The sequence below is a fragment of the Manacus candei genome, unplaced genomic scaffold (assembly GCF_025592945.1).
Source record: "Manacus candei isolate 608988 ecotype Guabito, Panama unplaced genomic scaffold, ASM2559294v1 h1tg000002l, whole genome shotgun sequence".
Classification (NCBI taxonomy): domain Eukaryota; kingdom Metazoa; phylum Chordata; class Aves; order Passeriformes; family Pipridae; genus Manacus; species Manacus candei.
The window spans coordinates 1799385-1826888 of NW_026138050.1; the positions used below are offsets into that span (position 1 = coordinate 1799385).

At 49.4% G+C, this 27504-nt stretch overlaps 1 protein-coding gene across 1 annotated transcript in view; it reads right to left on the reverse strand.

Annotated features, from left to right (window-relative positions):
• The window catches only part of LMF1 (lipase maturation factor 1), a 158578-nt gene that overhangs the window by 90581 nt on the left and 40493 nt on the right, over positions 1 to 27504 (reverse strand). The window contains exons 4-6 of the mRNA XM_051776864.1: positions 16067 to 16227; positions 14033 to 14181; positions 674 to 739 (exon numbers count right to left, since the gene is read on the reverse strand). Coding sequence (XP_051632824.1) covers positions 674 to 739; positions 14033 to 14181; positions 16067 to 16227 — 376 coding nt within the window. The remainder of the gene's footprint in view (positions 1 to 673; positions 740 to 14032; positions 14182 to 16066; positions 16228 to 27504) is intronic.

Below are 27504 nucleotides of genomic sequence, written 5' to 3' on the forward strand. Positions count from 1 at the left end.
ATTGTTTCAGGACTGTTTCCTTCACCAAACCAGGGCTCCTCACCCCTGGAGCATCACCATACACAGCATTTTCTATCCTAACCCTATTTCTGTAAAACACGAATGCAAACCCAAAGGTGAAGAGAGAGGGGAAGCTGAAGCTGAGCTTCTCTGGAACCAGAGAGGAGACGAGACTCAGAGCCAGAAAACAACCCACAGTCTCTAATCAGAACACACCATAATCACCGAAACAGATGCCAAAAAGATAAAACCATGGAATTCTGAACTGCCAACGATCATGCTCTGCATGTTGGACAGCACCAGGATGCTCCGTTTCTGTTTGCATGTGTCCACATTTTGGGAGTGGAAGCAGGAAGGTTTCAGGACAACACCACAGAAAGCTCCTTTCTGTCCCTCTCCTGCAGCATTTTTTACAGTGAAGTTCTCAGCGAGGCTCAGGTTTGTTCCTGAATCTGTGATGGGGAGGGGAGGGGAGAAATTGGTCTTTTAGGACTGTGGTTGGGAAAAATAGCATCACCCAGCTGGCACGTGGACACTGCCTGCACTGCCAGAAGGCTGGGATAGAGTAAGAAAACATGGAGAAATGCCTGGCAGGAGAGGAAAGGTCTGGGAAAATTAATTTACCAAAGGAAAGCAGACAAGAGAAATGAGGTTTTATGCACAGATCACTCACCTCGTAGTGATAATCCATGCATGTTAACTCTCTCCAGCAGCCATCCCCTCGGATTTTAATCAGCCCCTGGGGAAAAAAGACAAGCATACAGTCATAAATATTTTATTTTATCTTGTATCTCAAGATGCCAAGTGCTCTGGTTAAACACACAGCCTGTAATGGTAGAGGCTGAAGGAGACCCAGGGCACGTCCACACGCTGGGTCCAGCTGCTGTTCCCAAGGGAATGTTGTGCATGTGACTCATTCCACTGCCATTTTACTGAAAATGTGACCCAAAATCCTTGTGGAATGGGTTACATCACTTCAAGGGTGCTGGAAGATGCTTTGCCCACACCTGAGCCTTTGCAGAGCAGGTTTGAGCAGCCCAGGATCAGCAGAATCCCTGGATACCAGCAACAGGAAAATCCAGGCTCTGCCACTGGGCCACTCTGTAACAGATGAGTGTTCCCTGCAGCCCTAAACACAGCCATAGTCACTATTTTAAAATCCAAACCCAACGGTTTCCCTCTGGCAGAGCCACTTCTGCTGCCTGTGGAAAAGGGAACAGCCACAGAGCGGGATGGGGACCCACAGCCTGCCCTGAGCTGGCCACAGAGATGCAATCAAAGTAATTAGAGAAACAAAAGAGGAGCAGGGGAAGGAAGCTGACAGATCCAAACACAGATGGATGCACTAATGACAGCTCTGCTCCACCTCAGGTTAGAGGTTGGCAAGGAAACGAGCAGGTATCCGAGCTGGCCGTGCACTGATATCCCAGGGCAACAAGAGGGGAAATTTCCAAACCACTGGGTCCATTCCAGGCCTGGCAGTAATATTGGGATTAAATTTCTTTGCCTCAGAGATGAAGAGCAGAAAGGAATCAGTGGTCCAGAGCAGGAAGGACACCTGGGCAGGGATGAGCAGGAAGCCCTGCAATCAAGCCCTGCCAGCCCCAAGGGATTCGGGCTCAGCTTTGATGTGGGGAAAGGTCCCTGATTAGGATCACAATATCCCAAATTGAGGAAAGCTTCACTAGTCAAAAGGTTGAACGAGCTCTATCATCTGCATACAATTAGGGGGTATTTACCTACCTCTGACATTGCCCCTAATTATGATGTTCCTGCCTCCCTTAGGAGAAAAACAGAGGGAGTTCCTGGAAGGACCTGTTGCTGCTGCACTGGGAGCATCCTGAAGCTTCTTTACATTTACAGCAGGGAAGGTTTTCAAGCAGAGATCAGTGACCTTTCATGGCTAAAATCTGAGAGCTCAGAGGAGGAAATTCCAGCACTATGGCCCATCCTGGCCTGGTGGTTTCATCCAAATTCACAAAACCACAGAAGGGACCACAGGGGCTCATCTGGTCCCACCTCCCTGCTCCCTACTTGTTGTAGCATGAGTGCAGCATAAGACTAAGTTTAGCAAGTTTAGGGCTCAAGAAAAAAAAATCCATATCTAAGACTCCCCTAAAACAGTCCAGACCTCTTGAACATCCTGAAATACCCAGTTCCCAAAGCTGTATTTGGGCTGTGTGTCTGTCTGTCTGACTGATCTGAGAGCACAGGGCTTCTGAGTGCGGAAAAGAGAGGACAGAGCCAAGTTTAATAACTCCTCACAGGTAGGAGAGGGATGCAGTGATATCACACAGGAACTGGGGTGGGAAAGCAGGCTGGTGGGGAGCTCCTGAGCAGACCCCATCACTCTGCAGGGCTGGAGCAGGAGGGGCCAGGACAAGACACACTCGTTGTCAACACTCCAGGCTTCATCTTCCCCTCCCCAGTCATCCCCAGCTCGTCCTGCCCTCCAACCTTTTCTAAAATTACAGGATCCACTGATAGCATCTCACAGGATGTGTCTCAGCTGGCAGCCCTGGCAGGGGCAGGACAGAGCTAAGGAAGGCTCTGTGCAGGAATGCTGGAATATTAAAACAGGCCAGTTATCTCGATGACCTTCCCTCCTGCCTGCCCAGACTGTTCTCCAGCTCTAGGATTCCACAGGGATAATTAAATCAAGTATCTGAGAGAAAAGCACCACACTGACAATCCAAATCTTCCCTGCAATGAGTCACTAAGACAGTTCATCACATTTTGTTTACTACGAAGCTTTCAAGCAGGAAAGTCACTTAAAACCCTTAACATCAAAGCTGATTTTCAGCACAGAAAACTCCCACTCTCATAATTAGGGGGTGTTTCAAGTCATCGTTCCCCTGCTGCTGCCTTGGGTCCACTTCCACACTGGCAAGGGAGTTTTCCACTTTTCCCAAGAATTTGGGCTAAGAAACAAGAGCATGAAGTGCACAGAAAACCTCTGTGTTCTGTGGCTTCAGCTCTGCTGAGGAGGAACCACAAAAGGAGAACGTGGTGGGTCACTCCATGATCCTGCTGTGAAGAATCATGGAAGCACTGAGGTTGGAAAAGATCTCCAAGATCATCAAGTCCAACAATCACCAGCACCACAAAACCATGTCCTCAAGTGTCACATCCACACCCCCAGGGATGGTGACTCTACCCCTGCCCTGGGCAGCTGTGCCAGGGCTGGACAACCCTTTCCACAAGGAATTTTCTCCTAATATCCAACTAAACCTGCCCTGGCACAATTTCAGGCCATCTCCTCTCATCCTGGTGCTGTGGGTCCCTGGGTATGGTCCCACCAGGGTGGGCCCTGACAAACCTTGATGCTCCACACTTGGATGGACTCGGTTTTTACCCAATTATTTGCTTCCTGGTGCCATTTTTCTTGGAAGTCAGCTCCCATTCTCTGGGAGATGCAAAGTTTGAGACGTGGTCTCTGGGTCCGAGTGAGCACAGGAGGGTGGGAGGAGGAAGGGAGGAGCTGGGAATCCCCACATCTGCCAGGGTTTTGCATTCCTGGGGTTTCTCTCAGCCTGCTGACAATTCCCAACCCATTTCCATGATTTCTGTGTGTCCACTGAACCAGCCTGGGCTCTGCAGCTGCAGCAGATTATGCTGCCAGATCAAAGCCCGGGAAAACTCCCCATTCCCTGCTCCCAGAGAGGCTGGGGCACCTCTGATGGACCCCAATCCTCCTCCCTCTGGATGAGGAGAGGACAGGGGAGGGATTAGAAGGAAAAGGAGCTAGAGGATGTGAGGATGGGACAACCCCAGGAGACTCCAGCAGACCTGGAGGACTCTCCTCTCATTTGGGCATAAGACACCAACATCTTGCAAGAAATATTTGGTGGGAATATATTAAGCAGAGTTCAAGGAGTGAATGATAAGGACAAATTAAATGGAAAACAAAGAAAGGAGAGAAATAATTAGATATCATTCCACCTTGGCATAATGCTCCCAATACTGTCAGGTAGCAATGGGATCGTTTGAGAACCACGGAAAAGATGTGCTGTAGCAAACTCTGCACACTGACTTGTTTCTCCTTTTCTAAATTCTAAAATTACTTAAAAAGATGCCTTTTCCCTTTTTTTTAAGTTCAAAAAAAATGTGGGAAGTTTCTTTCTAGTTCTGAGCTGGCAGAGCAGTAGCTGAAAACTTGAATTCTGCATCTATTTTGGAGGTTAAAGGGCAGGAGATGGGGAGTTTTGAAAACATTTTTGCACTTTCCCCTTTTTATGATCAGCTCTAATAGACAAAACTAAAAAGGGAGGGGGCAGGAAAACGGCTTTTAAAGTTTATTTTCCCTTTCCAATGATAAAGGCAAATGAATATTTACACACTTACAACCCCAGGAAAAAATCAGGCACCCCAAAACCACCAGCTCTGTTTGCACAAGGGGGTGTCCGAGGGGACTTTCAGGATATCAGAACGGGAAGGAATTCGGCAACACAAATTAAATATGAGCCAAAGGGAAGGAAACAGGTGGCCAAGTGAACCAGCAATTGCCCTTTCACCTCCCTGGCCCTGCTTTGAATCCCGCTCCAACCAGGATTATTAAATCCATCCTGATGGGAAGGAGGCTGCAAAGACACTAAGGGTTGATGGTTTAGGCCGAGCTTTTGGCAGCCAGAAGGTGCCCCCCAGTTCCTTGGAGCACCAAGCAATCCTAGCCTGGGGAAGGGGAAGGTTGGGATCTCTATCCTGGGAATGTCCAGCGGCTCCGGGGGTTCCGCACGCTCGGACAGCCCCTTGTGCTTCTCTCCACATGGACACTTCAGAATGTTCCCCCTGGGCTGAATTAACTCCATAATGAAATATGGGCTCAATATCTCCTTCCTTCCTTCCTTCCCACATCTGCTCCCTCGAGGGCACGGCCCAGGGGGAGGATGGAGATGCAGCACCTGCTTGGACCTGGGAAACACCAACCTCCAGGCTCCCAGAATGAAGGTGCCTTAAATCCACCAGCATTTTTCAAAGGAGAAGGAAAATTACATTTTGGGCCTTTTTTTTTTTTTTTTTTTTAATTTATTTTAATGGTGTTCAATAAAATCCCTGGGTTTAATCACTGCTGGCCTCACTCAGCCCCCACAAACTCTCCATCCACCAGCCCTGCTCTGCATCCAGGAGTTCAGGGTCACGGATAAAGAGCATTTCCCACACTCTGGATATGCCATGGGTGACTTTTGTCACCATACTTTTATTTTAGATAAGCTAGAGAAGATAAATAAGACAGACAGATAAGACACCAGCCACATGGACAAGACCCCATTTTCCTCCAGCATCATTCCCAGCTTTGATGTCTCACTACAGTGCTCAAGGCAAAGTGACCATGCAGTCACTTGAGCAAGATCCACAAGCAACCAAAGGGAAAAAAAATAATCTATTTCCCAGCAAATTCTTCGGAAAAATTCATCAAATCAAAATTGATCAAGCTCTGCTGCAGGGCTGGACCCAGCCCCTGAGGCATCAACCCAGTCTGGTTGATAAAACTCCCTCAGCCTGCTCAAAACTATCGCTATTTATGACTAATAAATTCTCCTTCACACACGGGACATTGATGAATCCATTTGCCAACTGGCAGCCAAGGGACTTTTGGGGTGGAAACCAAAATCCCCCCTTCACTCCCACTGAACCAATTCCAGTCCTGCTCCACTGAGTCACCTCACATGCCCCCTCTCTCTCCCCAGCACTGAAAATATCCAACAAAAGGGATTTCAGAGGACGTTAAGCCGCAGAGAGGAAGTTTAGGAACAGCTTTTGTTTCATGAGTTTGACAAACTCGTGGCAGAAATCCCAAAGCTGAGGCCACGGCACACAGGGAATGTGACCTGGGACTGGGAAGCAGAACCTGAAGGATGGGAGCTGTGCCACTGCCTCCACAGACATGTCCCTCCTGGGTTTAGGGCACTGAAATCTGCCTTTGCCCTGTGAATCCTGGGATTCACCTTCCTGAGGCACAGCAGGATGAGCTCCTGAGGAGGACGGGCCCTCACTTCCCAGGAGCACATCTGGACACTGCTCCTTGGATTGTATCATCCCCTGCTCCTGATGCTAGGATTAAGTTGAACACTAGCAGATGTTCCATAAGGGAAACCCCCCTGGATCCCAGGACCTGCCCCTCTTGGCCCTGCAGAAGGCTCGGAGTGTGGGTGCTGTGTGTGCCCACCCAGGGTACTGCACCCACATCCCAGCCATGGGGAATGGGAATCACAGAAACCCCTCTCCAACCTCATCTCCCTGCTCCAAGGATTCTCCCAGCTCACCCAAGGCTGTCCCACCAGGATGCAGCTCAGCCACCCAACAGAAACGAGGGGGAACATCCTCCTGGGAAGGTCCCTGTGGGTCAAACCTCCAGCCCCCCCAGTCCTCCCCCCCCATCCCTGCCCCACCCAGCCTGGCCAGCCTCTGCTCCTCAGACCTCTCCTTCTCTCCTTCCTTTTTTGTTTGCTCTAATTAGTTTCTAATTACCCGATTCCCTTCTAATTAAACCTGCCCAAACCAAACCCACAGCATCACCCTTGCTCCCTTCTCCTCCATCATCTCCCTCGCTTCCACCCCTGACCCCCTTCCCCAAGGATCACACCCAGGCACAAGCACCAGTTTGAGATGCAACATCAGAAACCTCCATGAGGATTTTACACTTCACACAAGGAGAAAAATCTCTCCAAAGAAGATGAACTGCTCCCTTATTTTTCTGATGCCAGCACAGATGATTCACGGATCCAGGGGTGATCCCTCATGGACTCAGACTCAGGGGTGATCCACCACAGATCCAGCAGTGATCCCTCACGAACTCAGGGGTGATCCACCACAGATCCAGGGGTGATCCATCCCGGATCAGGGATGATCCAGCCCCGTGGCTGTGGGTGCAGCCCCCAGCTCTGCCCACCAAGCCCCACAGCTCCTGCTCCAACACCACGTAGAGGGAGGGAAGTGCTGACTCCCACCCCCCAAACCCTGCCTTTCCCCTGCTCCCGGATGGCTCTGCCCAGCTGTGCCCCTTCCCAGCTCTGCACTTGGGTGATTCAAACCGAAAAAAAGCCGAAATAATTAAAATGTCATTCAAGCTCTGAGCCGATATGAGTCACTGTTACAAAAAATATCTGCAAAATTCTTTCAGGAGTGGGGGATAATTATATTCCTCCCTATCTATTGATTTTTCTCTACAATGCAGATGTCAGATTTTCCATGGTTTTTTCCCCTTTTTCTTTTTCTTTCCTTTTTTTTTTTTTTTTTTTTCTCCCTGGAGTGAGTGTCAAGGAGGAACAAAGCACTCTTTGAGACTTTTTCAGCCCAAAATTAATTCTGAAAAAAATGGTACAGACAGGCCAATAGCACGGGAAGCCGAGCAAAAGGCTGGTGACTCAAGCTATGTCTGCAAAACCCCCATTGATCCCGGCTCCAGAGGGAAGGGTGGGGAACGGGGCACCGGTGGCAGAAACTCAGAGTCAATTTAAAGACCTCTCTGTGTCTTCACTGTGAAAAAGATGGGTGCAAACCCACCAAAAAATCTCCATGATGGGCAATACTAAATTCCAGCTTTTCATCTTCCTCATCATATAAATAAGAAGCACTCCCAGAGAAAATCCCAAAGCCGTGCCCTTCCCACACCACCTCTGCCGCCCGCGGAAAAAGCATCTCTTTGAAAGCCAAACATTCACCAGCGTGCTCTGAAACAAAGTGGTTGTAATTTAGAGCCCAGTTCATGGAAGAGGAAGGAGCTTGGCAAGGGTCAAATTTAAAAATAAAATTGTTTAAGGACTACATGGCAAAGCTGGAAGGGGCTCCCAGAGCCTGGCACCTGGAGCACGTAAATCCGAGGAACCCAACAAGACCCCCCTTCTGCTGGGTGCCTAAAACTCCCTCTGAGCTGCTCCAAGACAGCACTTTATGATGGTTTTTTATTTATATTTCTCCTAAAGGACACAAAGTTTCATTCCCGAGCCCAGCAAAGGCTGGAGCAATTTGAAAAGTCAATACATTTTCTACGGTCCGTTAATGCCTCAAGGGTCACGTTATGGCTGTGGAAATTGTTTGCATGCTTTTAAATATTTGCATAATTGATGAGCCCAAATCTTTGCTGTGAACTGTGGCTGGTGGCAGAGGCTGGATTTAGGCCAGACTTACCCCTGCCCTCCGTGGGTCCCACTCTGCTGGATGGATGAAGCTCTGTGGCACAGGATGGATGAGCTGGATCCCGTGTCCTGCACACAGCGTTTCATTCCTTTCTTTGGGAAGTGCCACCCAGGGAACATGTGACACAGGTCTCAGGCTTCGTGGAAATGTTTTTCTACAGCTCTGACAGCAGCAAACTCAAGGCTTTAGCAAGAGCCAAGCCTGATGTTCACACCAACCCCACTGAACCAACTCCCTGCTGCTTCTTCCATGAAAAGAGAGAAATAACAGGATGCTCCATCCCTGGAAGTGTTCAGGGCCAGGTTGGATGGGGCTTGGAGAAACCTGGGATAGTAGGAGGTGTCCCTGCCCTTGGCAGGGGGGTGGAACTGGATGGGCTTTAAAGTCCCTGCCAACTCCAACCCCTCCATATCTTCTGATCCTTCAGCCAGACCACGGCAGGTTGATGCTGCTCAGCTGACACTGCTGATGGAACAGCTTTGTTCTGTGCCTTGCACATCACTTCCAAGCCCACAGCCAAGAGCAGATCCAAGCTCTTGTTCAGATCCAAGCCTGCACAAGATGGCACTTCCCATCATCTGGAGAACATTAGTTCTGGTCCAACATTAGCACGTTATAGATCAGGGCCCAGACTCCCTGGAACAATTCCCATCCCTGGAAGCGCTCAAGGACGGGTTGGACGGGGCTTTGAGCAACCTGGTCTGGTTGAAGGTGTCCCTGCCCATGGCAGGGGGTGGGACTGGATGGGCTTTAAAGTCCCTTCCAACCCAAACCACTCCAGGATTTGATGATGATTCAGGTGAACAGACCCTACACCTGCCTGGGACCCCCTGCACAGATTGGCTCTGAGATGGCCCCAGGACAGGTCCCACCTGCAGAAGGTCAGGTGAACATCCAGATCCTGCTAAAATAGCAGGGGTTGGTCCAGCACAGAAGCCAAACCAGAGTCACCACAAACACAACCACAAACCACCACAAGCAGAGGGACTGGAAACCGCTTTCCTGGAAGAGAAGTCACTGCTGTTGACTTTGTTGTTGTTTGATTTGCTGGTTTTCCCCCTTCAACTCCCCAGAAAGACCCTTTGAGAAGCCACCACGACCGCACCAGCATCTGGGTGACTTTGAAGGCAGCGCTGCAAGGAGTGGGTGAAAGGGATTTTGAAAAGTCCTTGGCATTAGCGGCTCCTGCCTTTTACAGCCACCGAAGGAACAACAAGTCTTCCTGCCAAGGGCCATTACCAGACAAATGGAGAGAGATCAGAGGCACAAAGAAGGTTGCTAAGGAGTCAAGTGTGGGATCCCTGCAGAGAGGAGGAGGGCTGCAGCTGGGACGGCAAAGGTCAGAACATTGCAGACATCATTTTCCAAAAATTCCCATGAAGCCCCGGCGCGGGAGCCGGGAGCCGGGCCCCGCCGCGCTGCCCATGAATAATGAGAAAGCCAGGGAAGAAAGCTCCCTTTCTTCCCTCCTACCCACGCTAATGTAATAAAACAAATTAGAATAATTATTCTCAATTTCAGAGCCATAATGCCCAGGATCAGGGCACGCTTGTCACCGAGATGACAACTACATCCGTTGGATTCTTCTTCTCCTCCTCCTTTTACATTTAGGGATGGCCTTAAATTCCCACTTTTATTTCATTACATCTAATGTGATTTTACTCCAGGCATCCAGATTCTGTTTGCTTCAAAGTCTTGGGTATTTTTGCCAGAAAGTTCATCTCCCTTATTAGCTAATCACATCCCCACCCTTTCCAGTAACCTTTCAAATGCCACCCACGTTATGACACTTTTAACAGGATCCAAGCGAAAACAAAACAAGAAACACGAAGAGTTTAACACGAACCACAAGTTTCTAAAAGGATTTGCTGCAGTTGGTAAAATGAAGTGTTGTTTTTTTTCTTTTTATGGTAAAGAAAATTCAAAATCACTTCAGAACGTATCAAATATCAAGTGATATACAAATAATCTGGAAATAATTGATCCTTTCTCCGTGAAAACACATCTCTGGGAAAGATGGGCAACATTTACCAGGAAAAATTTTTGACAATTTAAGGGGAAAAATGATTGCTTATTATTATTATTATTTCCCAAGACTACCATTTTAAATGATCTTTTTTCCTCCTGTAAAAGGGGAAAATATCTTTTGTGCAGACTTGAAACACCAGAGGATTTAAATCATCTTCTAAGTCTCTGCCTGCCAAAAACTGCTCCAAACTCCTCTGTTCTGCAGCAGCTTCTGAGGATGTACTTGAACAGCTCACAGAGAGGCTGAGCTTGGATTTGGGAAGGGGGGGGTCAGTCTGGAGTCACTGTCAGAAAGGGAAATCCGGGAAGTGGGAGAGAAAAAAAATAAAGAGAAATTTTGTTTACAGGAAGCAAAGCAAGGGGAGTGAGCGCCAAGTCACAAATCCCAGCTGGAAAAGATGCACTTGGGTTTCCCTAAATTCCCCCTGGGCTCCTCAGGACCTTGTGTGTGACACACCCTGGGTAAGGAGGGATTGATCCTGGAAAGGGCTTTCCAGGATAAAGGGGAGAAGAAAACCCCTTCCCCAAGGGATCCCATCCCAGTTCCCGGGGTTCCACTGGCCTGGCGAGCCAGGAGCTGCCCTGGAACAGTTTAAGGGCACCACACAAGGAAGGTGTCCAGGACACTGCACAGAGCAGACGAGTACATAAAAACACATTTATATTCTAAATATTGATATTGTATATTATTGCATAACACACACATTAAAGGGTCTAATTCCTGGGGCAAACTTCAGGCTCGGGCTCGTGGCCCTGGCCAGGAGCTGAGCTCGCGGGGCACGGACCCATCTGGACACAGACCCCAAAGTCCTCCCAACCCCGACACCTGCAGCAGCCAGGGGGAGATTGGCAGCTCTAAATCTGAATTTCCTTGCTTTGGGCACTTTTAAATTAAAGTGGTAATGTGCTTTAAATCCCGTTTCCCTGCTTTTTCACTCCGCTCTTCAATCCCTTCCTCCAGAAACTAATCAAGATGTCTCAGACTCACTCACAGCCTCTGCTCCAGCCACTTTCCCTGGTAACTTATTCCATATGGCTGTGATCCTTTGCAGGACAGCTCCACCTTAATTCTCTATTTACTCCCCATTTCCCAAAGTGCTGTTACAACCCCAGTGCTCAAACCTCCCCCACCTCCTCCTTCCATCCCAGTGATAATTCTTCTCCGTTACCCAGAGAAGCTGTGGCTGCCCCATCCCTGGAAATTCAAGGCCAGGTTGGATGGGCTTGGAGCAACCTGGTCTAATGGAAGGTGTCCCTGCCCATGGGGGGGAACTGGATGAGTTTTCAGATCTGTTCCAACCCAAACCATTCCATGATTCTGTGATTTGTACAGAACACCACATCACCAAGCGGGAAAACGTTACCTACAAGTCCTTTGGGTAGTGAGTGGACACATCCCAGCAGTGCTGCTGCAAAGGAAAATGCTGACTGGAAACCCTTGGGGAACAACCACATCTCAGGACTGAGCTCAATGCAGCCTCAGCTCCCACCCCACAAGTCAGATGGGGAATGCTGATCAAAAACCACCTCATTACCACCAAGGAAAGGGCCTTACTGGCAGCAGGGCTGCTCCTCTTGGCAAGTCACCGTAGTTTGGGTGATGTCCTTGGATAAGACAGAATCACAGAACCAAGGCTGGAAGACCTTCAAGGTCATCTACTCCAACAGTCACCTCAGCACCATCACGATCACTCCTAAAACCACATCCCCAGGTGCCACATCCAGGCACCTCCTGGACACTTCCAGACATGGTGACTCCACCTCCTCCCTGGGCAACTTATTCCAATGCCTGACCGTTCTGCCAGTGAAGAGTTTTTTCCTACTCTCTGATCTGAACCTCCCTGGTGTAACTTGAGGCCATTTCCTCTCACCCTTTCACTTGGAGGGGGGTGGCACAAGTCCGGGCACACACCTTTGCTCCCCCACCCCGTGATTCTGGCGGGGACACAAACCAACGTTTTGCACCTTCCAAAATTCCAAGGAACCCAAGTGACAGAGATTATCACGAGCAGAACAACGGAGGCATCTAGGCACTGAGCTCTTCTGAGCAAATCAGCCCCACAAATGTCTGTTTGCATCACTTATTTCCCAACAAGCACAAAGAGCTGCTGTTCTGTTGCCTCTGAGTGTTCCCAGGAAGCATCATCCCGCTTTACATCCCGCACTAACAGCTCATTAGGAACATCAAACATATAGATTGAATCATGTAATTACGCCTCTTAAAAAGTCAGCAATATTTGAGCTCAGCCCAGCACTGGCTGCCAATCAAACCCCGGAGCAGCCCCTGCACTCCTCAGCTCCCGCCACACACAGCCGGGATTATTCCACTTCCCATTGCTCCACCTCCCCTGAGCAAGCCCAGCCAGCCCCAGGGAAGACATGGACAATGAAGCAAGATCTGGACATGATTTTTTGGGGGGAAGATTAGCCAGGAAACAGTAAAACTCCCTTATCACAGAATGGTTTGGGTCAGAAGAAACCTTAAAGATCATCTCGTTCCAACCCTTCCTCCAACACCTTCCACTAGAACAGGTTTGCTCAATGTGAAGTCTCTGGTTGCTAGAGCTCCACGTGGGAAAAGAGCCCAAATGGGATACACTGAATGGAGAAAAAAAAAAAAAAAAAAGACTGACAAGTGAAATCAGCCCCATGATACAGGAACCAACCACAGAAAACAGGAGAACGTGGAGTCTTCACTGGGAGCCACCACATTACAGAAGAGAGACCTCCTTGCCCACCTGAGGTGTATTTCAAACATGGCACTGCTCACCTAACACCCAGCACAAGGTGAGAAAACACAGCTGAGCCGAGGGAATGCCGTTTGCTTGGAGGATTTTCCAAGGAAAGCCTTTCCCCAACCACCCAGAAGAGTCCTCAGAGAACTGCACGGAAAAGCCAAACGTCCTTTCTGCGTAAAATCCAATCCCTGCCAATCCCACCCCTGGGAAAAGTTGCCTCCAGAAAACACTTGTGCACAAGCTTCAGCTCCTGCCCAGATTAGGAGGAAACCAAAGATGCCCTGGGAGCAGGAGCACCAGCTTTCCAGGAGGATCCTTCGCTGTCACACATTAAACTCCCTTCCCGCTGCCTGCGAGCGTCGTTACCCCGGCCCCGGAGGAGAAGGACATGTGTTTGGGCCCCAAAACATTAAAGATCCCATCAATCACCCATTTCCACTGCCTTGTGTAGATCCCCATTTAATGACCTTTCCATGCTTTCCATTCCTGTGCCTGTTCCTGACGTAGCAGTATCCCAGACACTCTGGGATGTGACAGGAGCCGACTCCTCTGCAAAGGCTCTCCTGACAGTAACGGCAGAGTTATTACTCTCCAGCTAAAGAAGAGAAGCAGCACAGAGATAACAGTAACAAAGATGTTTGGGGAGCATGGTTTTCCTTTGTATCCAGCCTGTCCCATAATTCAGAATATATATCACAGATTAGCAGGAGCAAAGCTCAGTCAGACTCCAAATTTAGAAGGAAAGCAGGGGGGGGAAACTTGGTGATCATTTAATTTTTTAAGGAAATTAGCTGGGTTTCCCTACACTTGGTGTCATAGACAATCAGTTCATTCTATAATCAGCATCACAGCTGAGAATCACCGAATCCCAGAATCATTTAGGTCAGAAAAGACCTCCAAGACCGAGTCCAGTCTTTGATCCATCACCACCTTGTCACCCACTGAGTGCCACATCCAGGCCTTTCTTGCAGCATTCAGAAGCTGAGAAGCACCAAGCCCCCAGGATCCAGCCTCCATCCACAGAGGATGAAGGGCCTATGCTGACATTTGGGAAGATTCCATTGGTGGCAAATGCCCCAAAATAATACATTCACCACGAGACTCCTGAAAAAAACCCACATCCCACTCACCGCTCCGAGCATGATCCTGAAAATCAGCCAGCGGAAGCCCCAGATGACGATGCTGGAAGGAGGAGTGTGCTGGGGAAGGCGGGACAAGGTCCAGAGAGGGCACAGGAATATCCCCAGGAATCCTGTTTCCAGGAGCTGTGACTCCCATCCTGCCGTGCCAACATGTGAGAAAGGAAAAAGAATAGTTATGGTGCTCTAAGTTATCCTCTTGCTAATTTTAAACACTGAAGAAGAAAAAAAAAACCACCTTTAATGCTTTTTAGGTTTAATTTGGGGGAAATTAGGTACCAACTGTCCCAATACATCACACACAGTGGGGGTTCAGGTGTTTGAAGCTACAGAGTGAACGACATGCATTGGGTTGTGTTGTTCTTCTCCAAGTACACACTGCATAAAAATGGGTATTTTATGCAGTGTGAAGTGAGAGAAAAATGAATAACTTCTGTGAAGCAAAGAAAAATGTCATTTAAGTGCCCTGAGCAGTGCCACTGATTCCTCCAGTCACGGAGCCAACAGTTCTTCTGGCTGTGCTGGATTTGTGCCGAAACGGGGCAGTTTTATCTTCAAAAGACACTGATTAAGATCTCATTAAGTCTTATCTATCACCAACATATTAAGTGCAATTGGAATTTTTTGTCATGAAGAAAAATCATAATGGTAACAAGTCCAAATTGTCCACTGGGCCAGTTTTCCCCATTGTTGGATTTTACACGTGGTTGGATTTAACAAAATTACCCTGGATTGAACCAGCAGAGTTGAGATCAAAGCAGAGCCTTGGGATCACACCATGAACCTGCTCCCTGTGATATGGGATGCTTTGGAGAAGCCAGACTTTCCCTAATTCATGCAAATCTGCATTTTGCATTTTCTTGTCCCAGCCCAGAGTATAAATACTGAAATGATTGTTCTGGAAGAGGCAGAACACACAGCCCTGTTGTGACAGGTGAAGTCCAACCCCCACTACATTTTGAATTAACAATATATTGCTGCCAAAACCAAATTACTCCAGCTCTGTCCCACCTCCAATTATTCTTATCCTCAAATATTTCTGTGTGATACAATTGTACTTTAAACCATTAAAAAAAGCACCTTGGTAAGGATAATTCTTGAAAATTCAGTAACATTGTTGGAGCCATTTAAGACACTTGTTGGCCACGTTTAAGACACATTCCCACCTACATGTCTACACAAATTAAACCAGGCAGTGTCCTTGGCTCACGTGCCATGTTCCTTCCCAAGGGTTCTCCAGGCACTTTACCAGTGTGATCCACACCTCCCTTCGCCCAGCCCAAACAGGCAGCAAACATTCCAAACCCATCCATTCCTCCCAGCTCCAGCCTGAGCCACCTGATCCCCCACCAGAAGCGTTTTCAAACCCACGATTCGATGCTGTCACACAAGCAAAACTACCTTGAATTTGCTTTAAAATATTTTCAGCAGCAGTCAGGAAAACTCGTTTTTTTTACCTTAATGCGCACAAAATCCCTTAAATAAAAATGGATTTTTTTTTCCCCCTCGGATTATTATACATCACACAGCTATTAAAAACTCCCAATTCTCCCTCCATACATCCTGTGGTTTCTAGCAAACACACCTCAACTGCCTAAATTAGCGCTTCAGAGAGGAGAAGTGAAGAATATTGTGCTAAAAGCAGCTGCACCAGGAAAGCACCAGCTAATTCCAAATGTGAGAGGTTGGTTGTGCCCGAGGAGCAGCTCTGGGGCCGACTGGCACCAAAAGGGTCGTCCATCTCCTTCATCCCTGCCTGCACAAGAATCCCACTGTTAGCCACGTTTTCATATGTTAATCACTGGGTTAGCCCTGCAGATCCATAGGATGGATGTTGGAGTGGGATCCAAACAGCCTCTGCATCCCTGTGCATCCCTTCCCCTCGGAGAGCAGCCTCTCCCCGAGGACACAGCAGCGCTTTCTCCTACTTTCAAAAAGTCATTTTAACCCAAACCCCAATTCCCAGGGAGGTGTTTGTGTGTGCAGAGGGAAGGGGCACAGAAGGATCTCGTGCTCCTGCCCGACCCCATTCCCGAGGGTCAAACGGGTCATCGGAGGATGCTCCCGGCACACACGTCCCGAGCCTTCCCGGGAAGCGCTGGCTGCCCGGAGCAGGAGCCCGGCCCTGCACCTGTGCTCCTTGTTCCAAAGGGACAACTTGGAATCCTGGCACCGGCCCCGCGCGGCTGCGGGACCAAGGGCATAATCCGCCTGGGCCGTGCCAGGAAGGGGCCGGCTCGGCCAGCCCGGGGTAAACAGAGCTGCCAGCTGTTGGGAGCCACTGCTCCAGCCCCGCTGCTCAGCACGGGCACAGCTCAGCCGGCACCGAGCCGGCTTTAACTGCAAGTGCAGCCAAGGACAACCCGCGGTCGCAGCCCCGGGTCAGAGTCCGCGCCTAAACCTCCTCGGCTCGTGGCCGGATCCTGCCCCTCCAGCTGAAGGGTGGTGCTGCTCCCCTGACCTGCAGAGCAGATCCCACCAAGGCCCTCCTAAACCCAAGGCTAAGAGCAGATAAGCTGGGAGAGGCTCTGATTTATTCCCAGCCCTTCCTGAGAGATGGAGTGCCCGCAGCTGGCAGTGGGGTCGTGCGGATCAGCTTTCCACACCCTGCACTCAGATCCTCTCCAGCCCCTACCCATCTTCCTTCCACCCCAATAAGCTCCTCATCTTGGATCTTTCCTGCTCCCAACCCACTGACAAAGCTCTCACCGCTCTCCCCTTCCTCAGTTAGCACGGACTCATCCTGACCACAGCCTGTCGTTCCCAGAAAATCATTAAGGTTGGAAAAGATCTCTAAGGTCACCGAGTCCATTCCTCTTTCAGGTCTCATGTTGAGCAAACAAAGAGCTTGAGGTGGGTACTACTCCCTCAGCAATGGAAGTGCCTGTGATGGTGGGATTACCTGAGATGCCCCACATGACACAGCTTCTACTAAAATTACAGCTAAATCAGGAGGATTCCCAAGGACGTGAACATGTGCATCCACAGCTCCAGGTACCAGGGGGGAGCTCTGCTCCATCTCACATTGGGGCTTGATTGTAAATTGATATCAGAATCAGGATTACAAGATCCATCACCAGGAACCTCCCGTTTGCAGCCGCTGACTCACCAACAGTTGTTCACATCTGCCCTCCCGACCCTCAGACTCCAAATCCCTCATGATCTCAGACAGCTCCCAGGCCACAACTGTGTCTCTGCTGAAGTTTGAGTGTTGCCACCCTTGAAATGGTTGGCACAGCCCAAAACACACTGTGACACCTCCAAGGAATCAACCAGGTCACCACACTCAGGCAGGGAAGGGCTGAAGAACAAGTGGCTCTTTGCTGACCCACACATCTGATTATTAACAGTGGTTTTCTCCCTAATCTTACCCTTCTCTTACATCAGTGGGCAGCACTGATGAAGGTGATGAAGTGGAAGGTGTCCCTGCCCACGGTAGGGGGTTCAAACAAGATGAGCTTTGAGGTCCCTTCCAACTCAAACCATTCCAGGATTCCACGATGAGATGGATTTGCTGATGTGGCAGTGCCAGGGAAAGGAGTACAACACAACCACATCCTCCATCACCACCAAACACACCAGGAACCACAGACCAAACCCTCCTCCAAGCTGCAAGAATTCCCACCCTTGGCATTTTCCAGGACTGCACTAGCACAGCAAAAACATGGACGTGCAGGAAGTCATCTCCACGACCTGGGGGGACTCAGAGGGGAAATGGTGATAGAATCATGGAATCACAGACTGGTCTGGGTTGGAAGGGACCTTAAAGCTCATCCCGTTCCACCCCCTGCCACGGGCAGGGACACCTTCCACTATTCCCAGGTTGCTCCAAGCCCTGTCCAACCTGGCCTTGGACACTTCCAGGGATCCAGGGGCAGCCGTATCTGGACAGCCTCACTTTGGGGCTGGGAGAGGAGAGGGCAGGCCTTGGCCATTGGGAACTTCAGGAGCATCCACGTGGCAGCCATGGAGCAGCACAAAACCCAACAAACCAGTGACAATCTGGGAACCAAAGCCCCGGTACCGGAGCAAAGATCTCCTGTGTGGAGTGAAGCCGCTTCATCCCCTACAGCAACACTGCCCAGCCCTGGAATTTTTGGGGCGAAACCCATGGGATAAACGGCAGCAAACCTCTCTCCAAAGGGCACTTCCCATCCTCGAGGCACCGACCAACACACCCTCATTTCCTGGGCTCCATCCCGGGGCTCCCACTGATCCTGCTGGGAATGAAAGGGTCACGTTGTTGACCCACCTGCTCCTGTTTTCTTCACTTGGATCTCGTCAAATTTCAGCAGCTGCAGAGCGGCACAAAGCGCCCCATTGTTATCCCAGCGCAGCCGGAGAGGGAGCCACGGGCTGGGCTTTTTGGGGGGAAAAAAAAAAATTAAAAAAAAAAAAGATGGAAATAAAATAAACTGCCAGTGGCGGCTGCACTTGCCCCACACGCGTTGGGAACGTTTGGGAATGTTTGGGACATGCTCCGAACCTGATGCGGCCAAATCCGTGGCTTTGGCATTTTCTGGAGGTCTCTGCCGGGGCAGGGGAGGAGGAGGAAAATGAGGAGGATGTGCCAGAGGGAAGGAAGGAAGGAAAAACGACGCAGGAAAAAGGCTTTCCCGTGTTCCTTTTAGGGGTTTTCGAATGTTTTTCTTCTTTAAAATGATACAATCCCTCACCAAAGGCAGGGTTTGTTACATGAAGTGATCTCTGGAGTCCAAACCCACGTGCTGCTGGACAGAGGAGCTGCAGGAGCTGGGACCACACAGTCCCACCACATCCTTCAGCAGAGACTCCACGCCTTGGAAGGGTTGATGTGCTGCAGGAACCTTCGCTGGGGCTGAACATGTTAAAACAAGTTTTAAAAAATTGGCATGAATGCCCTCCAAAAAAAAGTCCAAGGCAGCCCCATAATGGCTCCCTATAGAGGGTATTATTTCTAATGGAGCACAGATTAAACAGGATCATATTGTTATATCATAATTTTCATCTTTATGACTTCCCATCAAATAAATTTCCCATCAGAACAGCCAAGTTATCACATGTCCATGGCTGCAGAGGGAAGTCAGCTCAGCTCCTTCCTCCCAGTCTCCACATCCCAGTTTGCTGTTGACAGGGACAAACAGGGAGAGAAGCAATGAGGCAGAGAAGGGTTGAAAGCCTCCAGAAGAAGACAAAAAAATGGTCCAAAGTTTCCTGCTTTCAATTAATCTATTTTTCTGACTAAAAAAAATTCACCTGGTCAAAAATCAACCCTCGTACCTGGCTGTGGTAAGAAAAGCTCACAGAAGTTTATTTCTATTAATTCCCCTTCCTAAAATACGGGATAAGGTGAGGCAGCAAGTTGTTTCTGTCTGAATATAAATATCTACATGTCAAACTTCCAGAGAGCACATTTGCATGGCACACACAAAAGCTTCTCCAGCGTGGATACATGGATTTTCCAGCTCCCAGTGCAGCTGTCTCCCTATGGATATTGTGTGTCAGACACCCTGGCAGCCAAGGAGAGGGAGACATCCAATACAGAGTGACTTACCCTGGAATTAGACCTGCTCCTGAACCTCTCCTCCCTCCCGCCTGAAAACCAGGATTGCAGCCCTGGGGTGAAAACACCTGGTGAAAACAGTCTGGGTTCTGCTGATGAGCATGGGATGGTTTGATCCATGGCTGGAGCTGGGTCAGGAAGGGTCAGACTGGATTTCAGGCAAAGGTTCTTCCCCCAGAGGGTGGTTGGGCACTGCCCAGGCTCCCCAGGGCAGTGGGCACAGCCCCAAGGCTACCAGAGCTCCAGGAGGGTTTGGATGGTCCTCTGGGACACAGGATGTGACTCTTGGGGATGGTTCTGTGCAGGGCTGAGGGTTGGACTGGATGGTCCTTGTGGGTCCCTCCCAACTCAGGATATTCTGTGACTCTGCAAATACTCATTGACCGCCCCCTCACCCTCCTTCCCCTGCCCTCCATCCTCAGCTCCCACCCACAGAAACACAGATCAAATCAGAAAAAGCCCCAAACAGAGCAGTTCTATCAATACAGAGACACAGCAATGTAGACAGAAGCAACACTTCTTTTCAAAATTACATATTGCCTCCAAAGAGAATAGTCAGGTCAGACTTAAGTCTTCAAGGAAGATAATCAGGAAAGATAAATCTCAGCTAGGAAGGATAAGTCTCACAAGAACCCACCCCTCAACTCACGGAAAATAAATGTTCCTGCTTCTTCCTTGGTTTTTTTTAAAAACACAAAATAACACTGCAAATCATCACAATTTGGTATTGTAAATCACCACAACTCATCAGTCCCGGCAACAACTTCCTCCAAGGAAAGCAAAGCTCCTGACTGTGCTAAAAGAGCTGCATTGCTTCAAAGTTCTTTGCTAACACAAGTTAAAAATCACAGAAAAAAACAGAAAATCCTGCTCCAGGTAACCACAAACACCTTTTTTTATCTCCAGTGTGAAACACTGGTCACACTAAAACCCAGGGCAAAGTTACCACCACTTCCAGCTGGGTTTGGCTCTCACCTGTCCCAGTTACCCCCCCTGTTAATAATGTCCAAGAGCAGTTCTGAATCTCCTCCATCCACAGGCAGAGCAGATGGGCAAGACAAGGCTGAAATAATTTAAGTCTTTCAATGAGGTGGAAAGCAAAGCCCAGAGACTGGCACTGCACACCAAAGCTCCCTTTCCAATGGGTATAACGCAGAAAGTTGCAACTTTGAGACTTAAAAATACTTCAGAACCACAAGAATGCTTCATTTTGAAGCGTTCAGGCAAAAAAAAAAACCCCCAAGTTCTGAGATGCTGATCTGAGAAGTGGAGCTGAGCTGGGAGGGACAGAAAGGAGATTAAAAAAAGGAAGAAATCATCCACCACAGCTCTGAGGGAAAGACAAGGAGGAAAGGCTGTGATTTATGGCTTCTCAGCTCGTGGTGCCTTTCCCTTGCAGACCCCAGAACAAAGGGATGTGTCTCACGAGCCGCCAGCCCCGCAGGGCCTGGAGCCTTTTCAGAGCTCTGAGAGCCAAAACTCAGAGGCTGAGGGACAGAATTCCCTTTGGCTCCGTGTCCTGGGCAAGAGCTGATAACCCCAGTCCTCCCCTGCCAGCCCAGGACACTCTGCTGCCCCAAAAACCACCAAACCCAAGGTGTGACCCAGCTTCCCACAGCCCAACCCTGCCAAACCCCTCTCCCCCAAACACCACGACCAACAAACACTCCCCAGTTCTCCTCCTCAGCCTTGGGATACTTCACGTTTTCGCAGCCAACAGAAAAGTTCTCCGTGTTGTTGGAAGATTTGGGAAAATGTTATCCATAACTTTTGTTCTTTAAAGTATAAACTACCCACAATTAAAGAAAAAAAAAATTTAGCATGAAAAACTTTTAAAAGCTTCCAAGTGCTCTCCAGGGTAGTCATTAGAAACTACTTAGGTAACAGGAGGGTGATAACAGTGAGTTAATGCAGCGTTAAATTAGCCCTCCTTCCATGCAGAACTCTAAGTGACAGAGGAATCAGTTGGGAGGATTTTTATTTTATTTTTTAAATAATGAAGTTAATGGATTTCCTGTTTTTAGCTCTGTGGGCGGCTGTCATCTTGAGGGATCTGTACATACTGTATTTAATTACTCTGTCTTAAAGGAATGAAAATAAGTTCATCCCTCTTCCTCTGAACTCAGGGCACCAGCACCTCTCCAGCTTGGCCATCAAGGTGGGGAGAACCCGCAGGGCTGCTGGTCAGGGATGGCTCTGGAGATGGGTGACACAGCAGCTCATCCTCTACACTCCTGTTGACCAAGGAGGTTGTGGAGTCCCCATGGTGAAGTCCCCATCCCTGCAAGTGTCCAAGGCCAGGTTGAACAGGGCTTGGAGCAACCTGGGCTAGTGGAAGGTGTCCCTGCCCATGGCAGGGGGTGGGACTGGATGAGCTTTAAGGTCCCTTCCAACCTAAACCATTCCAGGATTCCCAACGTCTGAAGTCATCCCTTAAAATCCTCACAGGCCACAAGACTGGTGCTTCACATCCCAGTGAGCTGAGGGGAACAAGCCCCAGGAATGTTCCCAGCTCAGAGAGGGCAGTGGCTTCCCAAGGTTGCCCCCTAACAGATCATGAGGAGCAGGGTCAGTGATGTCCATCAGTGAATGTGGACACAGATGAGCAGGGTTGAGGCTGATCACAGAATCCCAGGATCACTGAGGTTGGAAAAGCCCTCCCAGCCCATCAGTTCCACCCTGTGCCCCATCCCCACCTTGTCCCCCAGCCCAGAGCACTGAGTGCCACAGCCAGGCCTTCCTTGGACACCTCCAGGGGTGGGCACTCCAAACCTCCCTGGGCAGCCCCTTCCAAGGCCTCACCACCCTTTCCAGGGAGAAATTCCTCCTGGTGTCCAACCTGAACAAAGCTGCCTGAGCATCCTGCAATGGTCCCCGGTCCACGTGTCACACAGAGACCTTTGCCCACGGGATGGGACTGGCTGTGAGACGTCAGAGCTGGCACAGAATGAAATGAAAGGCCAAGGCCAAGGGATGCCACCACAGCCAGGAGATCTGAGTCCTTCAGTGCTGGGGCTACACATCACCCCAGGGCACAGCATCGCCTTCCCACTCAATCCACAGCAATCCCCACCTTTTCAAGCAACCTGCTGAACACATTCCATCTGCTCCTTCTGGCCAGGCCCCCTGCAGCCCCGTGCCATGTGCCTGAGGAGCTAAACTGCTAAGAACAGGTGCCTGTTGGGTGTTAAATCTCTCTTCAGGCTGCTCTGGCAGCTTAAGAAACCCTCAGCAGCTGTTCCCATGGTTCTCCCAAAGCTCCCCCAGCCTGCTCCCCTCACCACCTCCCAGCCATCCCTCCCCACTTGTGCACTTCAGGCAAGAGCAAATTAAAACCAACACCATGAAGGCACCTGGTGAGCTGCTGTGCCAGCAGACAGCGAGAGCAAACCTCCAAATAAAAAGCACATTAGACAAGTTTTTCCTGCTGTGTCCCGTGGGATTCCCACTGCCCCAGAGAGATGGAACTTCAGCCTCCTGCCAGCACACGTTTCAACACCAGTGTTTGCAGGAGATGGCAAACACAGAGCAAGGGAGGGTTCCTTCAGGTTTCACCCAGGTTTGAACTGAATCTCTCCTTGAATATTTTCTCAGAATCCCTATTTATTTTTTCCTGGGTATGGTGCTTTTCAAGTACAGCTCGTATATGGAACAAGGAAAAAAAATATGCTGGATAATTTATTAACCTCGAGGCAGAAATCCCCATCCAACAGCCCAACAGGCACAGGATCACAGGAGCAACTCCAACAGGCAGTCTCAAGGGTGATATGAGAGAATTACAGAATCATGGAATTATTAAGGTTGGAAAAGATCTCTTGGATCATCAAGTCCAGCACCACCCTGCTTACCACTAAACCCTGAACTCAGGTGCCCCATCCATGTGTTTTCTGAACACTTGCAGGGATGGTGACTCCACCACTGCTCTGGGCAGCCTCTGCCAGGACTCCACAACCCTTTCCATGGAGAAATTTTTCCTAAATTCCAACAAAAGACCATGAACAGATTATGGTCACCTTTTAGGTGGGACATGAAAGGCTGTCCTGGTGCAGGAGAAGAAATGCAGGTCCTGGTAGTGAAAGGATGTCCCAGAGAAGGACAGCACAACTTAACAGTTGTGCTTACGGAGGGAACAGGGCACTGTGATTTCTGGTGGGCTGAACTTACCAGTGCAGGAGGAATTTCTCCATGGAAAGGCTGGTCAGGCACTGGAAGGGGCTGCCCAGGGAGGTGGTGGAGTCCCCATCCCTGGAGGTGTCCAAGGAAGGACTGGACATGGCACTGAGTGCTCTGGGCTGGGGGACAAGGTGGGGATGGGGTACAGGGTGGAATTGATGGTGTTGGAGGTCTTTTCCAACCTCAGTGATTCTGGAATTCCATCTTTTACACTAAAAACCTTAAAAAAACTCAATAAACCCTCAACCAACCAAGCAAAAAAAAAAAAAAAAAAGGCAGATACCATTAACACAAGACAGCAGGACAAAAACACTACTGCACCTGTACTTTGATTTTTCTGATTCTAGGAGGGGATTTGCTCTGTCCAGAGCGACATTTTTTTTCCAGTGTCCCAATTTTTGGGGGATTACAGTTCAAGAAGAAAACTGACATTGCCACATCCTTTAGGACATGCCTCCAACAAGACTCCCCACTCAGCTCCATCCCTCACATTGCTTTACCAAGGCCCTGGTGATGTCACTCTGCTGGGATCCAGGACTGCTTTAATCCAGGCCCTTTTTTCAGCAGGATGAGCTCAGAAGGGACCAAAATGAGTAACAGGACCTCAACACCCACAGCTTTAACCTCCAGGAACAAAGGAAGAAAGAGGGAGCAGGAGGAAGGAAGAGCAAACAAGGATCTCAGGAAATCAAAAAGCTGCTTTCAAAGCCCGTCTGATTCGAAGGAGATCTGATGGGATGGAGGAGGAAGGAGCAGCTTTTTGGGAATCACGGGGCAGATGCCAAAAAGTCAACTGCTTTAGGGGGTTGTTCTCACTCTGTACAGCACAAAGGGGTGAGCAAACAAAAACAGGCAGAAATGCTGATGGTCAGAGACCTGAGCCAAGGCTTCCAAGTCCTGAAATCTCCCTGTTCATCTAAAGACAGAGATCAGCCAGTTCAGCAATCACTTCATGGAGTAACACACAGTGCACTGAAAATTATAAATCATAGAATCCTGGAGTGGTTTGGGTTGGAAAGGAGCTCTAAGATCATCTTGTTCCACCCCCTGTCATGGGCAGGGACACCTTCCACTAGCCCAGGTTGCTCCAAGTCCCATCCAACCTGGCCTTGGACACTTCCAGGGATCCAGGGGCAGCCACAGTTTCTCTGGGAAACCTGTGCCAGGGCCTCCCCACCCTCACAGGGAACAATTTCTTCCCAATATCCCATCTAAATCTAATCTCTTTCTGTTTAAATCCCTTCCCTCCCTGCCCAGGTACTGGAAAAAGGATAAATGAGAAATACTGCAACATAACTGGTTTTAGCAATAGCAAATGGATGTGTAAGGAAGTGTTTGGATGCTCCATCAGTCTGCAGGAAACATTAAATCCCCGTGGGACCAACCTGCCTGGGGAATCTCCTGCCCAGCATCAAGGACAAGTTACCAAAGCAGCAAGACCAAGACCCAGAGTGTGGTGTTCTTCCCATCTCTCACTTGGGGAAAAAAAAAAAAAAAAAAAGGCCAGAAGTGTCCTTTAGACACCTTTAAAGTCACTCTGTCAAGGGGTTCCAGAGGCAGAGAGGGAAGGAGGATGCAGGACATGGAGCCCCTGAGCCACCTCCCACCAAAATCTGCAACCAGAAAAGCTCACTGCAGTGCTGCAGCCCTGATGGCAAAGATTTCACATGATGACTCCTTCACCCCCTCCCCCAGGAACAGCCACAATTACTAAAAGCAGCATGTCAAACCAGAAAGTTTTATCCAGTTGTTTGTTTTTTTTTTTTTGCCATAAGGCAGCTCCAAACATCGCCCTAATTTTGTCTTTCCTCTTCCCTCTCCCCCAGAAATTCCTCCCCATGATCGAGTTACCCATCACTCTTCACCAGGCCACAGAGAGAGGAGAGAGAAATAATTGCAAGCCTTAAGATCTCAGGTCGTTTCTTTAAGCTCTTTTCTCAGCCTGTCCTAATATTTTACTCCCTCGATGAAAAGCGGAGGCGCAAAACAACTCCCACCCCTGTCAGCCCGAGGATACAGAAACACAAATCATGACCTCCCAAACAACAGGAGCCAATACCCAATTAGAATATGCATTTAAGCATAAATTTAGACTCAGCTGATTAAAAAAAAAACCTAAATATAAATCAGGTCTATGTGAAGAAACAGCCAGATGTGGCACTCATTCAGTTTTCTGCCTTTATTAAATAAATAAATTGCTTTTATTAACGTGCCATTCATAATGTTTCCTCACCACACGTGGATATTCCTCATTAAATTTGAAAATCTCAGGCACTGGCAGGAGAAGCAGAGACAGTCACCCTTATTAATCCGAGCCAGCAGCTGGAGAATTACTGTGGATTCCGTTTTTAGGAATAAGCAACTTCCAGAGTGGTAAGAAAACAGAAAGATAAAGCCCCACAAAACAGGGTTATTTATTTTGACAGCTGTGGTTTAGTTGCTTTAACTGTTTATGGCAGTTTTTAAAGCAGCTCTGAAATCTGCTCTGAGAAAATAAGGGAGACTCAGGAGTGGCAGTTTTGGTGCAAGTCTGGAGAGGAGACACAGTGGAACGACCTGTTTTGGGGCTGGGACAGGGTGGGGAACAGGTGGGACATCAGCAAAGGGTCTGGGGACCACCAGGCTGCTCAGAGAGGTTACAGATGCTCCTGGAGCCACACATTCCCCTGTCACAGAATCCCAGAATCACTGAGGTTGGAAAAGCCCTCCCAGCCCATGGATCCCCCCTGTGCCCCATCCCCACCTTGTCCCCCAGTGTCACAGCCAGGCCTTCCTGGGACACCTCCAGGGCTGGGCACTCCAAACCTCCCTGGGCATCCCCTTCAAAGGCCTGACCACCCTTTCCAGGAGGAAATTCCTCCTCCTGTCCAACCTGACCCTCCCCTGGCACAGCTGGAGGCCGTTCCCTCTCCTCCTGTCCTTTGTTCCCTGGGAGCAGAGCCCGACCCCCCCCCCGGCTCCCCCCTCCTGTCAGGGAGTTGCAGAGCCAGAAGGTCCCCCCTGAGCCTCCTTTGCTCCAGGCTGAGCCCCCCCAGCTCCCTCAGCTGCTCCTGCTGCTCCAGCCCCTTCCCTTCCCTGGACATGCTCCAGTCCCTCCCACAGGCACAGCCCTGGCTGGGTGTGGGGTGGTCATGACCCCAAGGTCCTCCCAGTTTAGGTGTTGGTGGTGGTACTGGTGCAATGGGGCAACCCAATCCCACTGCTTCCACCTCCACAAGTGTCACCTGTCCCCCTCTGCCACAGCCCAGGTTTGCTCTGTTGGTTCCAAATCCACAGGGATGTTGCTTCCCCTCAGCGGAAATCAGATCAAACACGGGCTGCTGGGCATTACCATATCCTGAATATTTAACTCCTCTTTGCCCAAAGGGCACATTAAATTCCCCTTTATAGATCCCTTATTTCCTGTGCCTCGAACAGGTCATACCTTGATGCACCTTGGGATGTTCCTGCCAAAGCTCAGGGAGGGTGATGGGAGCCCACGGGGAGCACACGGGGAGGTTGTGGCTGCCCCATCCCTGGAAGTGTCCAAGGCCAGGCTGGACAGGGCTTGGAGCAACCTGGGACACTGGAAGGTGTCCCTGCCCATGGCAGGGGGTAGAACTGGATGAACTTTAAGGTCCCTTCCAGCCCAAACCATTCCACGATTCTATGAATTCCTCAGTAACCTTTTCTTTTTCCTTGAAATCATTGAAACTAAAGGAAAACAGATAAATTTATGTGTATTTTGACATCCAGTTTCTCATCAGGA